This window comes from Schistocerca nitens, chromosome 2 (assembly GCF_023898315.1).
Source record: "Schistocerca nitens isolate TAMUIC-IGC-003100 chromosome 2, iqSchNite1.1, whole genome shotgun sequence".
NCBI classification, from domain to species: domain Eukaryota; kingdom Metazoa; phylum Arthropoda; class Insecta; order Orthoptera; family Acrididae; genus Schistocerca; species Schistocerca nitens.
The window spans coordinates 605,766,848-605,783,705 of NC_064615.1; the positions used below are offsets into that span (position 1 = coordinate 605,766,848).

General features: G+C 44.0%; 1 protein-coding gene across 1 annotated transcript; it reads left to right on the forward strand.

The window, feature by feature from the left end:
* The first annotated feature begins 2,572 nt into the window (after positions 1–2,572).
* On the forward strand, positions 2,573–10,515 carry LOC126235190 (YLP motif-containing protein 1-like). Its single transcript, XM_049943920.1, has 3 exons — positions 2,573–2,821; positions 6,928–7,341; positions 10,457–10,515. The coding sequence occupies exons 1-3, from the start codon at positions 2,611–2,613 to the stop codon at positions 10,513–10,515; spliced, it is 684 nt and encodes a 227-aa protein (XP_049799877.1). The 5' UTR covers positions 2,573–2,610.
* Positions 10,516–16,858: the final 6,343 nt, after the last annotated feature.

Genomic DNA, 16,858 nt, shown 5'->3' on the forward strand with positions numbered 1-16,858 from the left:
CAGTTTTAGTATTTTACGTGAGTATCATGGACTTGCTATCACTTTTCATATCATTTTAGTATCACAGTCTGATTGACTGGAAAGAGGAGAGAGAGGCATTGAATATAAAGCGCAACGGAGCTAGTTTTCTCTATTGACTGTTTCATTGTTTAATACTTAGTTGTAATTTGTTGGGAAGTGGAGGACAAAGAGCTTTAATTTTCCCACGATTGGCTGTTTCATTTTTAATACTGTGCTGTGGTCGGAGATAGGGAAGGAGAGAGGATTTTCAGTTTCCCACAGTTGGTTTTGTTCTACCATCTTGAATTTTTTTGATTAGTTCCTTCATTTTTCATGTGGCTATATGACTGGTTCGAAGTAAGGAGAACTGCGCAATGTTGGGTTGGAGACAGGGCGAGGAGGACATGGTTTTTAATTTTTCATTATAACAACTTCTCTAGTACCACCGTCTTGGAGTTTCCATTGGTTGTTTCATTTTAACGCAGCACTACAATTAGATGGAGATAGGGAGGAGTGTGGGCGTTAGGAGGGTGAGAGGGGTCATGGTGTAACACTGATAAGAATGATTACATCACTCATGAGACTGATGATATCACTGATGTCAGTGATAAGGATGATGACGTTAGTAGGTCATTGATCTTGGTGTGCCAGTCTCCGACGTAAACAAAGTGTGCCACTACGAGTCAACACATTCTTTTATACACCTATGTCGACATTTCATCAGCATTCACGATACATTTGCAGAAATCAATGCAAAGTGTGTGACATGTTTCCACATCCCTGTCGCTATGTTTCACTTCCATTAGTTCTGCACAGGGTAAAGGTTTTTGTGCTGAACTAACATTTACAAGGAATCAAATTTTGCCACCAGAGCTAGTTATTGAAGCACAAATCTCCTGCAGCTTCTCCAAGAGAACCATTTTTGGAAAGTTATGTAATTTCAACATTTTGTTGATGTAGAACCAGCAACACTTTTATTTCCTTCAGCGTTTGTCCCGCGTGCCTGCGGGATCCACTACATGGGTCCGTTGCCTCCATTTCGTTCTATAACGGGCTGCATCTGGGTGGATGTTCACGCATTTAAGGTCTTTACCAATTGTATCAGCCCATCGTTGCTTGGGTAGTCCTTCGGGTCTACTGCCGACGACTTCAAGTGTGTTACTCGCCTTGGCAATAGAGTCATCACCGGCTCGTAAAACATGCCCAAACCATCGAAGACGACTCTCACGCATCTTGTCTTGGATCGGTGCAACACCAAACTGTTTCCTAATGCTGTCTTTAGAAACATAATGTAACTTAGTCAGGCCCGCTGTTCTCCTTAGCATCTCCATGTCCATTACACTTAGGCGGCATTCTGTCTGAACTGTAGTCGGCCAGCACTCACAACCATACAAGGCGACTGGTCGGATGGCAGTGCGACAGATTTTTTATTTTAAATTATCTTTCATCCTGCGGTCGAAAGTGACTCCGGCTGTTGTTCGCCACTTCATCCAGGCTTCCTGAGTTCTGGTGCTGACCTCTTTGATGAGTCGGCCGTCAACGGTGAACGTGGAACCGAGGTTCTTACACTTACTCGCACAAGTCAGATCTTCACCATTAATCGTGATGGTTCCCACTCCATGTCTGGTGTCACGTACTCACTTTTATTCAAATTAAGGCGCAAACCGTGGTGCGCCAACCGGTCACACCATTCTTGAGTTAGGCTCTGCAGAACAAGCTTGTTGTCTGCTGCCAGCATCACGTCGTCAGCATAAAGTAGGGTCCATGGTAATGGCCGGTGCAGGTCAGCTGTCACACTGTCCATTACAAGAATCAACAGAAGTGGTGATAATGCAGAACTTTGATGGACGCCCACTGTGATGGGGAAGTCCTTGGATAGCCCTGAGGTTGTACTGACATAACTTCTCGGCTTTTCGTAAAGTAACTGCACCCAGTTAATAAGCTGCTATGGCACATCATGCTGTCGAAGTGCTAGGCAGATGAGACTGTGTGGCACCCGATGAAAGTGTTATATCCTAGCCAGTAATGCCAACCGAGCCCGCTGCCAAAAAGGTTGGCAGCATCAAAGTCCGGACGCCGTCCGCATAAGCAGCGCCAGCGATACAGGAAATCGCCGCAAGTCTGCGCGCGCCACCGCTGGCTTCTGGCTTCTTAAGCGCTGGAGTCGCGAGCGTTAGGACAGTTCTGGATTCGCCGCTCAGTTGTATACTCGCCACCGAACTGTGTACTTGCTAGTCAGTTGTGTGTTCATCGCAGCAGAATTGTTGTTTGTCGTCAGCCGACGCTGACCTAGCCGCTCCGACTCGAACTAGACAGATTTCTGTAGACCATGTTCACCACTGTGTTCTGTATCGTCGTTAATAAAGATAAGTACCGACTTTCATTTAATCCGAGTGTTTGGGTTCATCTTTCTGTTCACTGTTCCAGCGGACCGGTCGGCCCGCTATTAAAAGTGTGGCGGTGACTTCGTAGGCCGTTTCTACAGCGAAGTGTTGTCGCTACGAAGGCCGTCACAAAACTGGCGACGAGGACTTCCGAACTCGTGTGCAGGGCTGGTTCAACTTGTTTCTTGAGATAGAATTTTGGGGGCTGGTTTAATTTGTGTTCACTATGTCTGCCGAATTACAACAGTTGATCTTGTTACAGAGTCAGCAAATACAAAGTCTGGTGGACGCAATCGCCAAACAAGCGGCTAATCCACCACCACACAAGGAACAAGCACAGGCAGCACCGCCTTTTCGTGCTTTTGAGGCATCACGAGAAGAATGGCAAGAATATTTCGCGCAGTTGCAGGCGCACATGTCAGTCTACAAAATCACAGGTAATGAGCGGCAGCTTTATTTAATTTCCACTGCAGGCGTGGAAGTCTATAGACTACTTTGTAAGTTGTTCCCGGAATCCAAGCCAGAAGCTTTAGACTATGACGTTGTTGTTACCAAGCTTGCTGAGTATTTCGAGTCGCGAGTTCATGTGGCAGCGGCCAGATTCAAGTTCTTCAGATTAAAGAAACTGCCACATCAATCTAATAAACAGTGGTTAACAGATTTACGGGGCCTCACCCGTCAGTGCCGATTTAATTGTGTGTGTGGAGCTTCCTACAGTGATGTCATGTTACGCGACGCTATTACTCAAAACATTGCAGATTCTCGTATTCGTGCTGCTATCTTAAAGTTGCCTGACCCGTCATTAGAGACTGTGATGAACATTATTGAAGCCCAAGATACTTTTGACTATGCTGAGTGTGAGTTAGATCAGCCATGTATTTCTCAAATTGCATGTGCTAAGCAAGTTATGTCACGCCCGCGGCCCCACCGGCAGAGTCAGACTGTAAACACTAGCCGGCCGCGTCATGTTAAACACATTCGTCAGCCGCGTGTGCAAAATGATAGACTTAAGTCGTGCCCTAAGTGTGTTCTTGCTCATCCTCGTGAACGTTGCCCGTTAAGAAACGCGGTTTGTCACTTTTGTCGAAGGAAAGGACACATCCAGACTGTTTGTTTGCGTAAACGCAAGAACAATTCTAGTGCTGCCCAGCCCATGGATATTCATGTTCTTCAAAGCCAGCCCGCCCAGAAGGTCGCGTTTAAAGACTCTTCCACGGTTCGTGTGGGTAATAAACTTGTTCGCAATCAGCCACCCACCCAGCCCTCTGCTATGCGACCCAAGCGTAATTCAAACGCTGTAAAAAGTAATGTACAGACTGCAGGTGAAGCGGGAGTTGTTGTTCAACCCGCCCAACCCACGAGTTGTCGTAAGCAGCGAACACGCGCTAAACGCGCTGATTTTGTGTCTTCCGCCTCCGCTGCACCGATCCAGAGACAGTGTAATAAACTATTTGTGAAGCTACGCATCCAGGATACGACCTTCAATTTTCAATTAGACACTGGTGCGTCTGTGACTCTCATCAATAGTGCTACGTATGCGGCTATCGGCCGCCCTAAACTTTCAGCGGCAAAACATTCTTTGGCTACTTATAGTGGCGAACAAATTCCTGTGTTAGGTGTATGTAGCGTGCCAGCCACATTCCGTGGCAATACAAAAACAGTTTCCTTCGCAGTGCTCCGCGCTACAGACAGTGTAAACATTTTCGGATTAGACTGTTTTGACTTGTTTGGCCTGTCTATCCAAGACAATGTGTTGCAACTTAATTCTGTTTTTGTTCCTCAAGACAAATGGTTCAAATGGCTCTGAGCACTATGGGACTCAACTGCTGTGGTCATTAGTCCCCTAGAACTTAGAACTACTTAAACCTAACTAACCTAAGGACATCACACACATCCATGCCCGAGGCAGGATTCGAACCTGCGACCGTAGCAGTCGCACGGTTCCGGACTGCGCGCCTAGAACCGCGAGACCACCGCGGCCGGCGTTCCTCAAGACAGCATAACCGATTTGTGTAACCGATACAGTGACATATTTAAAGACGAACTCGGTTGTGCTGCGAACTTTGCCGCTCATATTACGTTAAAAGATAATGCTCAGCCTCGATTTTTTCGTGCTCGTCCAGTGCCTCACGCCTTCCGGGCACCTGTAGAAGATGAACTTCGTCGTTGGCGAAACAACGGTGTTATTCAACCCGTTTCAGCGAGCCAGTGGGCTTCTCCCTTAGTTATTATAAAGAAACCGTCTGGCAAGTTACGTTTGTGTGCTGATTTTAAGTCGACAGTTAATCCTCAGACTGTCATTGATTCTTTTCCTTTACCTAGACCGGACGAGCTGATGGGTAAGTTAGGGGAAGCTCGTTTCTTTTCCAAAATTGATCTCCGTGAAGCATATTTGCAATTGCCCCTCGACGAGCAATCACAACAGTATTTTGTCATAAACACGTCGTTGGGGTTGTTCCGTTTTCTGCGTTTGCCTTTTGGTTGTGCGTCAGCTCCAGCTGTTTTTCAGCGTTTTTTGTCACAACTTCTGGCTAATGTGCCATCGTGTTGCAACTATTTAGACGATATTGTTGTGTCCGGTCGGACGCCTGCTGAACATTTCCGTAATTTGGAGTGTTTGTTTACAGTGTTGTCTCAGGCAGGCCTACGTTGCAACATCGATAAATGTTCATTTTTCCTTACGGAGATGGAGTATCTGGGACATGTTGTTAATGCTCAAGGCATTCATCCCTCCCAGTCACATTTAGCAGCTATTCGTGATTTGCCCGCCCATCGCAATCTGCATGAATTGCAAGCAGTTCTTGGCAAATTGACGTATTATATTAGGTTTATACCTAATGCATCACAGATTGCTGCACCGTTGCATCGTCTCTGCCGTAAGAATGTTCCGTTTGTGTGGTCAGCTGATTGCCAATCAGCCTTTCAGCAGCTTAAAGAGGCTTTATTGAATGATCGTTGTCTGGTCCATTACGACCCTACCAAGCCTCTGGTGTTAGCTTGTGATGCTTCTTCTTTCGGCCTCGGTGCTGTGTTGTCTCACCGAGTCGGTAACACCGAACGTCCTATTGCGTTCGCATCTAAATTGTTGAACAAAGCTCAGTGTAATTATAGCCAATTGGACAAGGAAGCGTTGGCTATTGTGTTCGGTGTCACAAAATTCCATCACTCCCTCTATGGTAGACCATTCTATTTAGTAACAGATCACAAGCCCCTGACGTCACTGTTTCATCCGTCTAAACCAGTTCCTCAGCGGACAGCTCAGAGACTACAACGTTGGGCTCTTCTGTTATCACAATACCAGTATGAGATACTGTATCGCCCTACAGCTCAGCATGCAAACGCTGACGCGCTTTCTAGATTGCCGATTGCTGCGGATGATGTCTTCGATTCCTCTGACGACTCTTGCCATCAGATTGACGCCGATGAGCATCAATCCCTCCGGGATTTTCCGATTGATTATCGTCAGGTGGCACGTGAGACAGCTACGGATCCTCATCTGAGTTTACTATTACGTTTTGTTCAACGTGGTTGGCCGTCCAAGGCAAAGGACATATCGGATCCTGTGGTTCGTCGCTATTATCCGCAACGTCATCTGTTGTCTGTTTCGCACGGAGTTTTACTGTTACGCACCGAGAATGACCAGCTTCGTGTAGTGGTTCCCCAAGTGCTCCAATCCAAGGTCCTCGACTTGTTGCATCAAGGTCATTGGGGAGTGGTCCGCACCAAGCAACTTGCCCGCCGCAATTGTACATGGATCGGCATTGATAAGCAGATTACGCAGATGTCTACAGATTGTTCGACGTGTGCCGAACACCAAGCTGCTCCGCCTCAACGCTATTCTGAGTGGGCACGCCCTGCCGGTCCCTGGCAGCGAGTACATATTGATTTCGCTGGTCCATATTGGCATTCTCGTTGGCTCATCGTGATAGATGCATTTAGTAATTTTCCGTTTGTTGTGCCCATGCAGTCTACAACGTCTGCACAAGCTATACAGGCGTTGACTTCAATTTTTTGTATTGAGGGTCTTCCAGAAGTTTTAGTGTCTGATAATGGTCCACAATTTACCTCTGCTGAATTTGAAGGTTTTTGTTCTGCCAATGGCATTCGCCATGTTCTTACTCCGCCGTTCCACCCTCAATCGAATGGTGCAGCGGAACGTTTTGTACGCACATTCAAGGATCATATGGACCGCCTTCGTGCTACGCACTCTCGTCAGCAGGCCCTCATCACGTTCCTGTCGTCGTACCGGACCACGCCACGCGACGGCCCTTCGCCTGCGGAGCTTCTCCACGGCCGTCGTCATCGCATCCTACTACGGTTGTTGCACCCGCCGCTTCTGAGCATCGCACGCGTTTTCAGCGCAACGACGCCGTTTTTTTCAGAGTTTATCACGGTCGCCGTCGTTGGGAACGTGGTACCGTGATAAGTGTCCAGGGTCGCGGTTTTTATACTGTTCAAGGTGCTACTGGGGTGCACAGGAGGCATCAGAACCAGTTGCGCCGCGCTGGCCGCCCGGATTCTGCCGCTCGTTCTTTGTCCACAGATTTGGTCCGCGGCGGGTTCCAGCCACGCCTTCCGACTTCGCTGCCGCCCCCAGGGCAGCAGCAGCAGCCGTCGCCGCTACCACGCCGACAGCCCGTCCCGTTGATGCCTCCCGCGCAGCTTCATGCGGGAGCGCCACGGGTGGTCGCTCCGGCGCCTGCGGTCCCTCTTCAGTCGCCACCGCCTTCGGAGCTGATGGACGTCGACCCCTCAGCCGGGCCGCCTTCCCAGGCGGTGGCTGTGCAGCCTGTACTGCAGCCGCTTTCCTTGGGCACCCCCAAGGAGTCTGACACCGCAGCGCCTTGTCCGGCGCCCACTCAGCAGCCGTCGACGCAGCGTCAAGAGACGCTGCCTCTCTTCGTGGGTCCCGACGCCCCGTCGCGTCCAGTACCAGACGCTGCGCCCGTGGTCACAGGTGTGCACCCTGACCTCGGTTTTCAGTCGGTGTTTCCCGAGGCCCCGCGCAGCCAATGCTGGGGTGCGGACTGGGGACTGCCACCGACAACAGTCTCCGCCCCGGTCTCTTCTGCTACGTCTGCGGCCAGACCCCTCCCCCGCCGTCGACGCTCGCCACGTCATTATTCAACGACGGTGCGGCGATTTGGGGGGGAGGAGTGTTATATCCTAGCCAGTAATGCCAACCGAGCCCGCTGCCAAAAAGGTTGGCAGCATCAAAGTCCGGACGCCGTCCGCATAAGCAGCGCCAGCGATACAGGAAATCGCCGCAAGTCTGCGCGCGCCACCGCTGGCTTCTGGCTTCTTAAGCGCTGGAGTCGCGAGCGCTAGGACAGTTCTGGATTCGCCGCTCAGTTGTATACTCGCCACCGAACTGTGTACTTGCTAGTCAGTTGTGTGTTCATCGCAACAGAGTTGTTGTTTGTCGTCAGCCGACGCTGACCTAGCCGCTCCGACTCGAACTAGACAAATTTCTGTAGACCATGTTCACCACTGTGTTCTGTATCGTCGTTAATAAAGATAAGTACCGACTTTCATTTAATCCGAGTGTTTGGGTTCATCTTTCTGTTCACTGTTCCAGCGGACCGGTCGGCCCGCTATTAAAAGTGTGGCGGTGACTTCGTAGGCCGTTTCTACAGCGAAGTGTTGTCGCTACGAAGGCCGTCACAAAAGAAAGGCCTTTTCGATATCCAGGAATGCCAAATGTAGCGGCTTGGCTTACTCATGATGTTTCTCGACTAAGAGTCTTGTAGCATGAATCGCATCAGTTGCGCCGCAGTTCTTCACAAATCCAGCTTGGTTTCTGGAAATCTGTGTAATCTCACGGATCCTTTGGTCCAGAACAAGCTCATAGATTTTCATGGCATGGCAGAGAAGTCGAATTGGACGATAGTTGGTGCACTCAGCGGGATTCCATTTCTTCTTAAAGATAGGCACGGTGACACTCCGCTGCCAATCAGTTGGTGTTTGTCTCTCGTCACTGATCTTGTTGAAGAGTTCCGTTAACCATTCGGCTGCCTTCCAATGATGGGAACACCATAACTCTGATGGAAGGTCATCTGGGCCGGTGGCTTTCCCAGGCTTCACTTTCCGCAAAGAAGTCTTGACGTCTTCCACTGCAATTTCTCTTACTGGCCCTTCAACAACATGACCGGTGGGTATTGGTGGATGGGGGAACTCTTCTGTTGAGATCTTAAAGTAGCTGCGCCATCGTTCTGTGACCTTCTTCCTTCCAGTCAACCAGCAGATTACCGGTCTCATCATTGACTCCGCAGAACCGATGAACATCTTCTGAATTGCGATGTCTTACTTTAGCGAGTCAATAAAAGTCCCGCTGTCCTTCACGTGTGTCAAGTTTTGCGTATAGATCAGCATAACATGAGGATTTGATTTCTGCTATAGCCTGTTTTGCATCTCTTCGGGCTGTTCTGTATGCATTCAGTCGCTTCTGTGTTTTATCGGCAAGAAACTCACGATACAATCATTTCTCTGTGTGTAACGCGTCTTTGACAGAATCATTCCAAAGCCACGTATTTCTATTGCTCCTCCGTCGTCCTGGTAGTGTTGTCCCAAGAATTGCATGTACAGCTTCGTGAGCAGACTCTTTCACTTTCTCACAGATTGCTTCAGCTGTGGTAATTGGTGGCAAAGTAATTCGGGCTATGATGTCGGCTTCCTTATCCTTGAATTTACACCATTTGATTCTCGCAGGTCATTTGCGATCTACGTGCTTGTTTGTTGGCCACCTGATTCGTTGTACATATGTTGCACATATCTGCCGGCCAAATGTATGAAAAACGTCAGTGCCAGAGCTTCCATTACAGTAGCATTTGATCCCAATGAAGGCTCTTACGTAAGCCAACAAAATAAATTTCTCAGCTACAGATTGTTTCTAACACGATGGAAATGTTTTCAGAATTCTTGTAAGGCTAGTCCACGAACTTTAAACACCTAATAGATTGTTTAAAATGTTGAAAGAAACATATTTTGCCTTAAATTATCTTTAGTCCGATTATTTTCTTGTCAGTTCCATGATACCTCCAATATCCTAACATCTCACGGTGAACTATTCCATATTTAGACATAAAGTAGGTGCTCAGAAAATACTTGCACATGTGTTATTTCTCATCTACCCTCACACACGATGCAGGTCACTATTTAAAATGATGAATAGTGACAGAAGACCCACAGTACACTTACACTGTTATGAATTTTGTTGCTAATAATGTCCAAAGAACACTATTTAGAAAACAGTCTTGTGAAAATGAAGCATTGCAAATATGACTGAATACAGTAATTGTACGTTGGTGACAACACTTTTAAATCGGTGGAAACATGGCCATATTGTGTGTTTGTACATAATAGTCTTTCATATTAATAAAGTTTTCTGACATCGTATTCCTAAATCTATTTAGAAAACAGTCTTGTGAAAATGAAGCGTTGCAAATATGACTGAATACAGTAATTGTACGTTGGTGACAACACTTTTAAATCGGTGGAAACATGGCCATATTGTGTGTTTGTACATAATAGTCTTTCATATTAATCTGCATATATTTTCAAATTTAGAAACAGAAACGCCACTCATTCAAAGAGAGCCATTTCAGTTCCTAGTGGCCTATGTATCTGAATGTTGCTACATTATATGGCTCAAACTGTAACCATTATTAGCAACAAAATTCATAACAGTGTAAGTGTACTGTGGGTCTTCTGTCACTATTCATCATTTTAAAGAGTGACCTGCATCGTGTGTGAGGGTAGATGAGAAATAACACATCTGCAAGTATTTTCTGAGCACCTACTTTATGTCTAAATATGGAACTGTTTCAGAGTATTATTCCGTATGATATGAATGAATGGAAATATTCCTAGAAAGCAATGTTTCTGATGCATTCATCACAAAACCAGCAGTTAGATGCAAGACAAATGTCTTTCAAGCCCATTATGTACATTGATTGAATGAACGATGTTTTTTGTATTTTTTAGCTTTTTTTCTAAATGGGAGATCATTTACAGGTACATGTATCTAGAACTTTTCTGAGTTTTTCATTGATTCTTGACTATAATGCTTGCAGGATGTCCAAAGAACACTATTTCTCATGTTACACTAAGATGGAAGGTCATTTACATATAAAAATAACAAAAGTTGTCCTAATAGTGAACCCTGTGGAAAATCAGTTCTAATTCGTTGTCGTCCAGAACAAAATATTCGACCTGAAACAGCTACCTAATACGACTATCCATTTCTGAGTAGTTAAATATTAAATTTAGTTCTGAGCTGTTGTGTCTTGAAAGCCAAAAATTATATTCCCCAAAAAGGATTTTGTGATTTTCAAATCGGTAGACAAAATCTTATTTCAAATCTTAATACTCGATCGATGAAGTGGTAGATGGGATTTTTAAGAAAACGTATTGTGATTGTCTCAGAATATGATGTAAGATGTGTCTCCCTTTTGGAGTACTTTATTACTTTTATCGTAACTTCAGAGTTACACGTTGTCACGGAACAAGTCGACGATTATTAATACCTATTGTAAAAAGTTTTCTGACATCGTATTCCTAAATCTATTTAGAAAACAGTCTTGTGAAAATGAAGCATTGCAAATATGACTGAATACAGTAATTGTACGTTGGTGACAACACTTTTAAATTTTTCTGGAAGTATTGTCAGTTCCAGGTATTGTTTCTACATTAATATAGTTAATTAATATATTGATTATCCTAAAACCTAAAACTGACTTTCGCTAGTTGTGTAGGAGCTCACTGTTAGCGGTTTCTCCTTTATGTTCACGAAGATACTTTTGTGTGCCGTCCTTTACAATTCTCTCGTTTTATTTAATCACCATAGTTTTGTATAAAGAAAGGTTACTATTTTTGACACAAGTCTTAGGTGATCTTACAGAACTGAAACAGATGGTTGGTGTCAAACAAGTTTACAGAATATCTAAAAATATTGCGAACAATTTTACTTCACTACCTTCTAGGAAGTGCAAGTGAAAAGGTCAGGAAAGAAAAATGGAATGACAATTGAAATTATACGTCTGTAGTATATTTTTAGCGATGTAAAGACTGAGAAGAGTTCTTATGATAATTATTTTAAAAAATACAGAATTGTCGTAAAAATATTTCAGTTTCATAAATCCGTATTACAATGAACATAAATAAACACATGTGTACACAAACTTAGTAGTGCTAATAGTTTATTAGGGAAGTTTGATTGTGAATATCGTTAGGTGGATCGCAGTCATATCCTGAAGAATTACAAGTGAATGAAAATTGTTGTGTGTTGGTAATACTTTGCCAATAGACATTAATTTCGAAATACTATGAAATTTTCGAAGCCTATGGCAAACTAGGATGTCGTCGTTTACCGGACCACTGCGTAGCGGAAATTCACTGCTTCTGACGGCGCAGTATTAAACACTCCCTTTCAGTCTTCACTCTGCGAGCGCTGAAGACGTATAGGACAAGTCGTATTTTAGCCGGAACTCAGGTCCTGAATTATTCCAGCAATTTTTATCCCTTATCTCTTATCTCATTCCGCAGCGTCATACATCGTTTGTCTGGAGTTTAATACTGGAGCCCATTTGTAACGTTTTCGCTACTTCAGTCTATGAGAAGATAGCCTGGTTCATAAAGAGGAGTTACTGCCTTGGAGTTGGGTTCTTGTTTCGCTAGCGAAGCGGTAAGAGGGATTTCTTGCAGTTTATTGTTTGCGAACAGCGCCCGAAGTTCCGGCGGCAGGACTTGCAACCGTCTGCCGCTACAAATCACTTTCGTGTTCCTAGGTCTACTCGGGTAAGACGTTCTCCTCGAGAGTATTAACAGCAGCATCAAGAAGTACGATCGCCGCTAGTGACTAAAATTTCTTTTCCCCAATTATGTAGATCTGTTATGTCTCAGTAGCTGAATCATCATCTGGCGGCACAAAGGATCCAGATAAAGGATTGCCAATGAAAACTCACTTCTCAGAAGTGATGATCTATTCCACTCACTATTTTTCTAGTGTAAAATAAAATCTGGATGGTGAAGGTTGAAGACGATAATGTAAATGTACGAGATATACCTTAAATCTCTATACTGGCATTATAAAACTTTCCCAGAGCGGTTGGTACATACAGAAGTTGTGTATAGTCTCTTTTATGTCCTTTAAGATTAGAAACTTGATATTTCATTGTTCATGGATTAAGAACACAAATCATGGGGAACTTACCACGTCCATAAGCGGGTTTATCTTCGAAGGCACACATCAACTAGGCAGTGAATATCGTTGCCACGTACAGGAGGTCATCCGCCAGCCTCTATGCCATATAGTAGTTTGATACAATATTTCTATAGGATTTGCAACGCTATAATATGTAATTATACATTCTCTAGTAGTGATATGTAATACAACGAGACACAAGTAATGTAAACTCGAGGCGCTCAGCACCTACCATGAATGCTTGCATCTACAACACTTATCTGACCGTGTCATTTAAAGTCAGTTAGATTCGTTATGGCGATGGGGATTGCGTGACTACTGCACAGAATGTCTACTTCATCAGCTGCTCTGTACTCATGCACTCCAGTTCATTGAATAATAAATCACGCTCATGTCATCTCATCGTAATCAGAACAAAAGAACTCACTTATCTAGTACACTACCTCTGCCCAACCGTGAAACTAAAACAGTTGAAACTCGTAATCTGTTTCTGCCTCCGGCCTCTGGAACAAACTGCTCGGTGTTCTGTGGACAGTTGCGTTCACAGAAACGATGACTGTCTTTTGTTACCCTCAAAATATTTTGGTAACAAATATGCACCCAACAGTTGCTTTAAACAGAAAATATCAGTGTTCCCTCACGAATCATGCAACTTCAGGAAGTGATTTCTCCGTTCTTAAACGCTTATTTGATCCAGTAATACGGTGCATTGTTCATGTAACATTCTTCTTATTATAACTTTCGAATAACCAAGAGGGCAAGTGCGTTATGTGAAAAGGCTGCATTCGTAATTCGCCATTTTCCTTAATACAGACTGGCCAAACTGCTGTTCGACTTTGGTCTTTTTCCAGAAAATGCTAAGAAAATGTTCGGCTGTGTTTCGTCGGTTACCAGTCTTTCTTTCTCGCAGCGTTCACCCGGAGAGTTTTTCGTGTTGGACTAACAGTAAATCTAAAGTGAAATTACAGAAATAGAATAATTACAGTTGAAGTAAACAGAGCATCGAAAATTTATGCCTATAGAAGAAAATATCTCCTGAATGAGTCTACTTTTGAACGAAATGCAATTCCATTACATTTCATACTACAATTAGTAGGCCTGTAAATGATACAAGCTGGCACTTTTGATCAGAACGCTTCCACCAGAAACTAATGTTTACGGAAGCTGTCATGGCAGATATCTTCATTAACCTTGTGACGTTATATCAGCTCCCCAACTCCGTGGTTTTATTCTTTAGATATCATTGATATCTTCTAATTAAAGAATAACTGAAGCTCGAATAGTCTCCTGGAGCTGTCTTTCTTCATGTGTCCGCCTTAAGACGCATTCTCTTGATACTTATACTATTACAAATAATAAATCACAATAATCATAGGCATTTTGTAACAGTCCAGTACAGATCCTGTTGCTAATTATGTGTCTGGAAATTTTCTCTTTTTCAGTTTATAGTTGCGTTGGGAAGCGAACTGTTTGCTGACATTCCGATTTGTGGGCTATAAGTCGAAACTTGCTCAGTAAATATTGTCACATGAAGTCCGGTCAAGGTTTTTTGTATAACGCAAAATAATTTTGACGCATTATATTTCGTATAATCACGGTCCACGGTCACAATGCCTATCTGTACCCCAACAGGGACTCTGATCCTGACCGCTACGAAATCAGGTAACGGAAGAGTTTTAGTTTGGACAACAGAAAGAGAACTCAAAGTTGAACTCATTGTCTCGTACCTTTCCTAGTTCTACTCCTACTGCTGTCACTGTGATGTATTCCGACACCTTACAATTAGGTTTCGGAAGAATTAAATGCATTCATTACTTTTCCGCCACATTTTTTTTATTTTATGCTTTTCATGATATATTTTTTTCTGCGGAAGCTGTTCGTCCTCTCACACTTACGTTGTGATTGTTTGTTGTGCCCCACGTTAAATCCTAAATTTCCTGTAACATGAGTGTTGTATTCAACATAATATAAAACAAGTAGTGTATCTGGTTAGGTGTAAATGAAGGTTCCAATGGTTCAAATGGCTCTGAGCACTATGGGACTTAACTTCTGAGGTCATCAGTCCCCTAGAACTTAGAACTGCTTAAACCTAACTAACCTAAGGACATCACACACATCCATGCCCGAAGCAGGATTCGAACCTGCGACCTTAGCGGTGTCGCGATTCCAGACACTAGCGTCTAGAACCGCTCGACCACCCCGGCCGACGTAAATAAGGCCTGATGGATCCATGATAGATGAATGAATAAGTACAGTAACAGAATTATCAGCAAATAAAATGTTTTGTAGTTAATTACAAGTTAATGATTGCAGAATTTTTCGTTGTGGAACTTATTTTAACTGCCAGTGACCGTTTTAAAAATGGCATGAAATGAGTGGAACGAATAATTCGTGAGTTGCAAAAGGCACTCCGTCTAGCGCAATGATTGCGTGTAAGGAATTAAAAAGGATGAAGTACAATGGTCGGGCAGCTCCTTGCAGACTACAGATTTCTGTTGGCAAAGCTAATCAAGGCTTGAGTTGGTGTAGAGAGCGACGCAGTTTGATGGTAAATGACTAGAAACGAGTGATTTGGAGTGCAGAATCACAGTACATACGGTGGAGGGCTCCGAAACAAAACTACACGGGGAAATTTTCTCCTTGTAAAAAAAAAAAAATTAAAAAAAAACGTTTTGCCGCTCTGTGAAAAAATATGATCGCAATTCTGAACAGCTCCCCAGAAATTCTATAGAAAACGATAATGACATTTTTTGTGCAGATAATTTTTAAGAGAGCCAGCCACGGTGGCCGAGCGGTTCTAGGCGCTTCTGTCCGGAACCGCTCGACTGCTACGGTCGCAGGTTCGAATGCTACCTCGGGCATGGATGTGTGTGGTGTCCTTAGGTTAGTTAGGTTAAGGTAGTTCTAAGTTCTAGGGGACTGATGCTCAGAGCCATTTAAATCATTTCAATTTTTAAGAGATAATTACGATAATGTGGGACCCATTTTTGTCGTGTAGCACTGCCGCCCAGTAGGTAAATGACCGACCACTAAATATGTGCAAATATGTGCACGCAAATACATTCTGACTCATTACCGAAACTATCAAGGTAGTTGGAGAGCCATTTACAAAAATATAACAGCGCAGAGGAATTATATGGCCAACGATATCGGATAATATCGGTAGCAGTTTTGTTTTAAACCGATATACGTCATTACAACGAATAAAAAAGTCGTAAATATATCTTTTGGAGTGCTGCCCAGATTATATTATCCTGACAATTATGGAGGATTGTTGTTATATTTTAAACGCGATACGCAAACAATATCTGAAAAAAATGCTGTTCTCTCTGACTCACTGTTTACCGTGAACTGTCACGATACATATCATATCAACTTGAGACTGGAATGACAACTCAGCATTAGGTAAAATAGTTCAAATGGCTCTGAGCACTATGGGACTTAACTTCTAAGGTCATTAGTCCCCTAGAACTTAGAACTACTTAAACCTAACTAACCAAGGACATCACACACATCCATGCCCGAGGCAGGATTCGAACGTGCGACCGTAGCGGTCGCGCGGTTCCAGACTGAAGCGCCTAGAACCGTTCGGCCACTCTGGCCGGCCAGCATTGGGTAAGCAAGCACTAGTGCAATCTGCACAAGATTTAGTGGGAATAAAGTCGGAACGCTCATCTTTTTCTTCTAATCTGTCCAACTTTTGAACGAGTTAACCCACTGTGTGCCGGCACAAACTGTTGTCATCCCCGAAATTGTCCTCCTCTGTACGCAGTACTCAACGCTGTAAGATGTGTTCGTATGTAGCGCTGCTTACTGTTTTCTTAAGCGCAACCAGTGTCGGTCCACATCCCAAACAAGAGAAACCATTCCATACTGTAACACCAACTTCTCTATGCTTCATTGTTGGCACTGCCCATTTTGGTAGGTAACGTTCTGCAGGAACTCCTCAATCGAATTTTAGACAGAGAACTCTAGGATTCAAATATACATATCAAGAACTTTTAACACTGTTAAACACTGTATTCAGTCGGGAGAATCAATCGTGTGGACAATTTGTTCCTTTTACGAAAGATTGCGAATTCCAGATGTGTACGAAGCCTTTTTGGACGATTTAACACAGACTCAGTGATTGCAGGTTCTCTTCGACACAGCTGAAACTTCCCCACTAATTACAGGGCCAACGTGATCATCAAATGATTCAGAAAAACTCATTCGTTCATTCACTCCAGAACAAAAGGTCACAAACCTTATTTATGAAGGAAATTGTGTATTA

Excerpts from the sequence above, each read along its gene's own strand:
- LOC126235190 (XM_049943920.1), top strand. The coding sequence starts at position 2,611 with ATGTCTGCCGAATTACAACAGTTGATCTTGTTACAGAGTCAGCAAATA. Across the intron at positions 2,822-6,927 it reads GTCAGTCTACAAAATCACAG|ATTTGGTCCGCGGCGGGTTC; the intron begins GTAATGAGCGGC and ends CTTTGTCCACAG. Across the intron at positions 7,342-10,456 it reads CGCTGCGCCCGTGGTCACAG|GATGTCCAAAGAACACTATT; the intron begins GTGTGCACCCTG and ends TAATGCTTGCAG.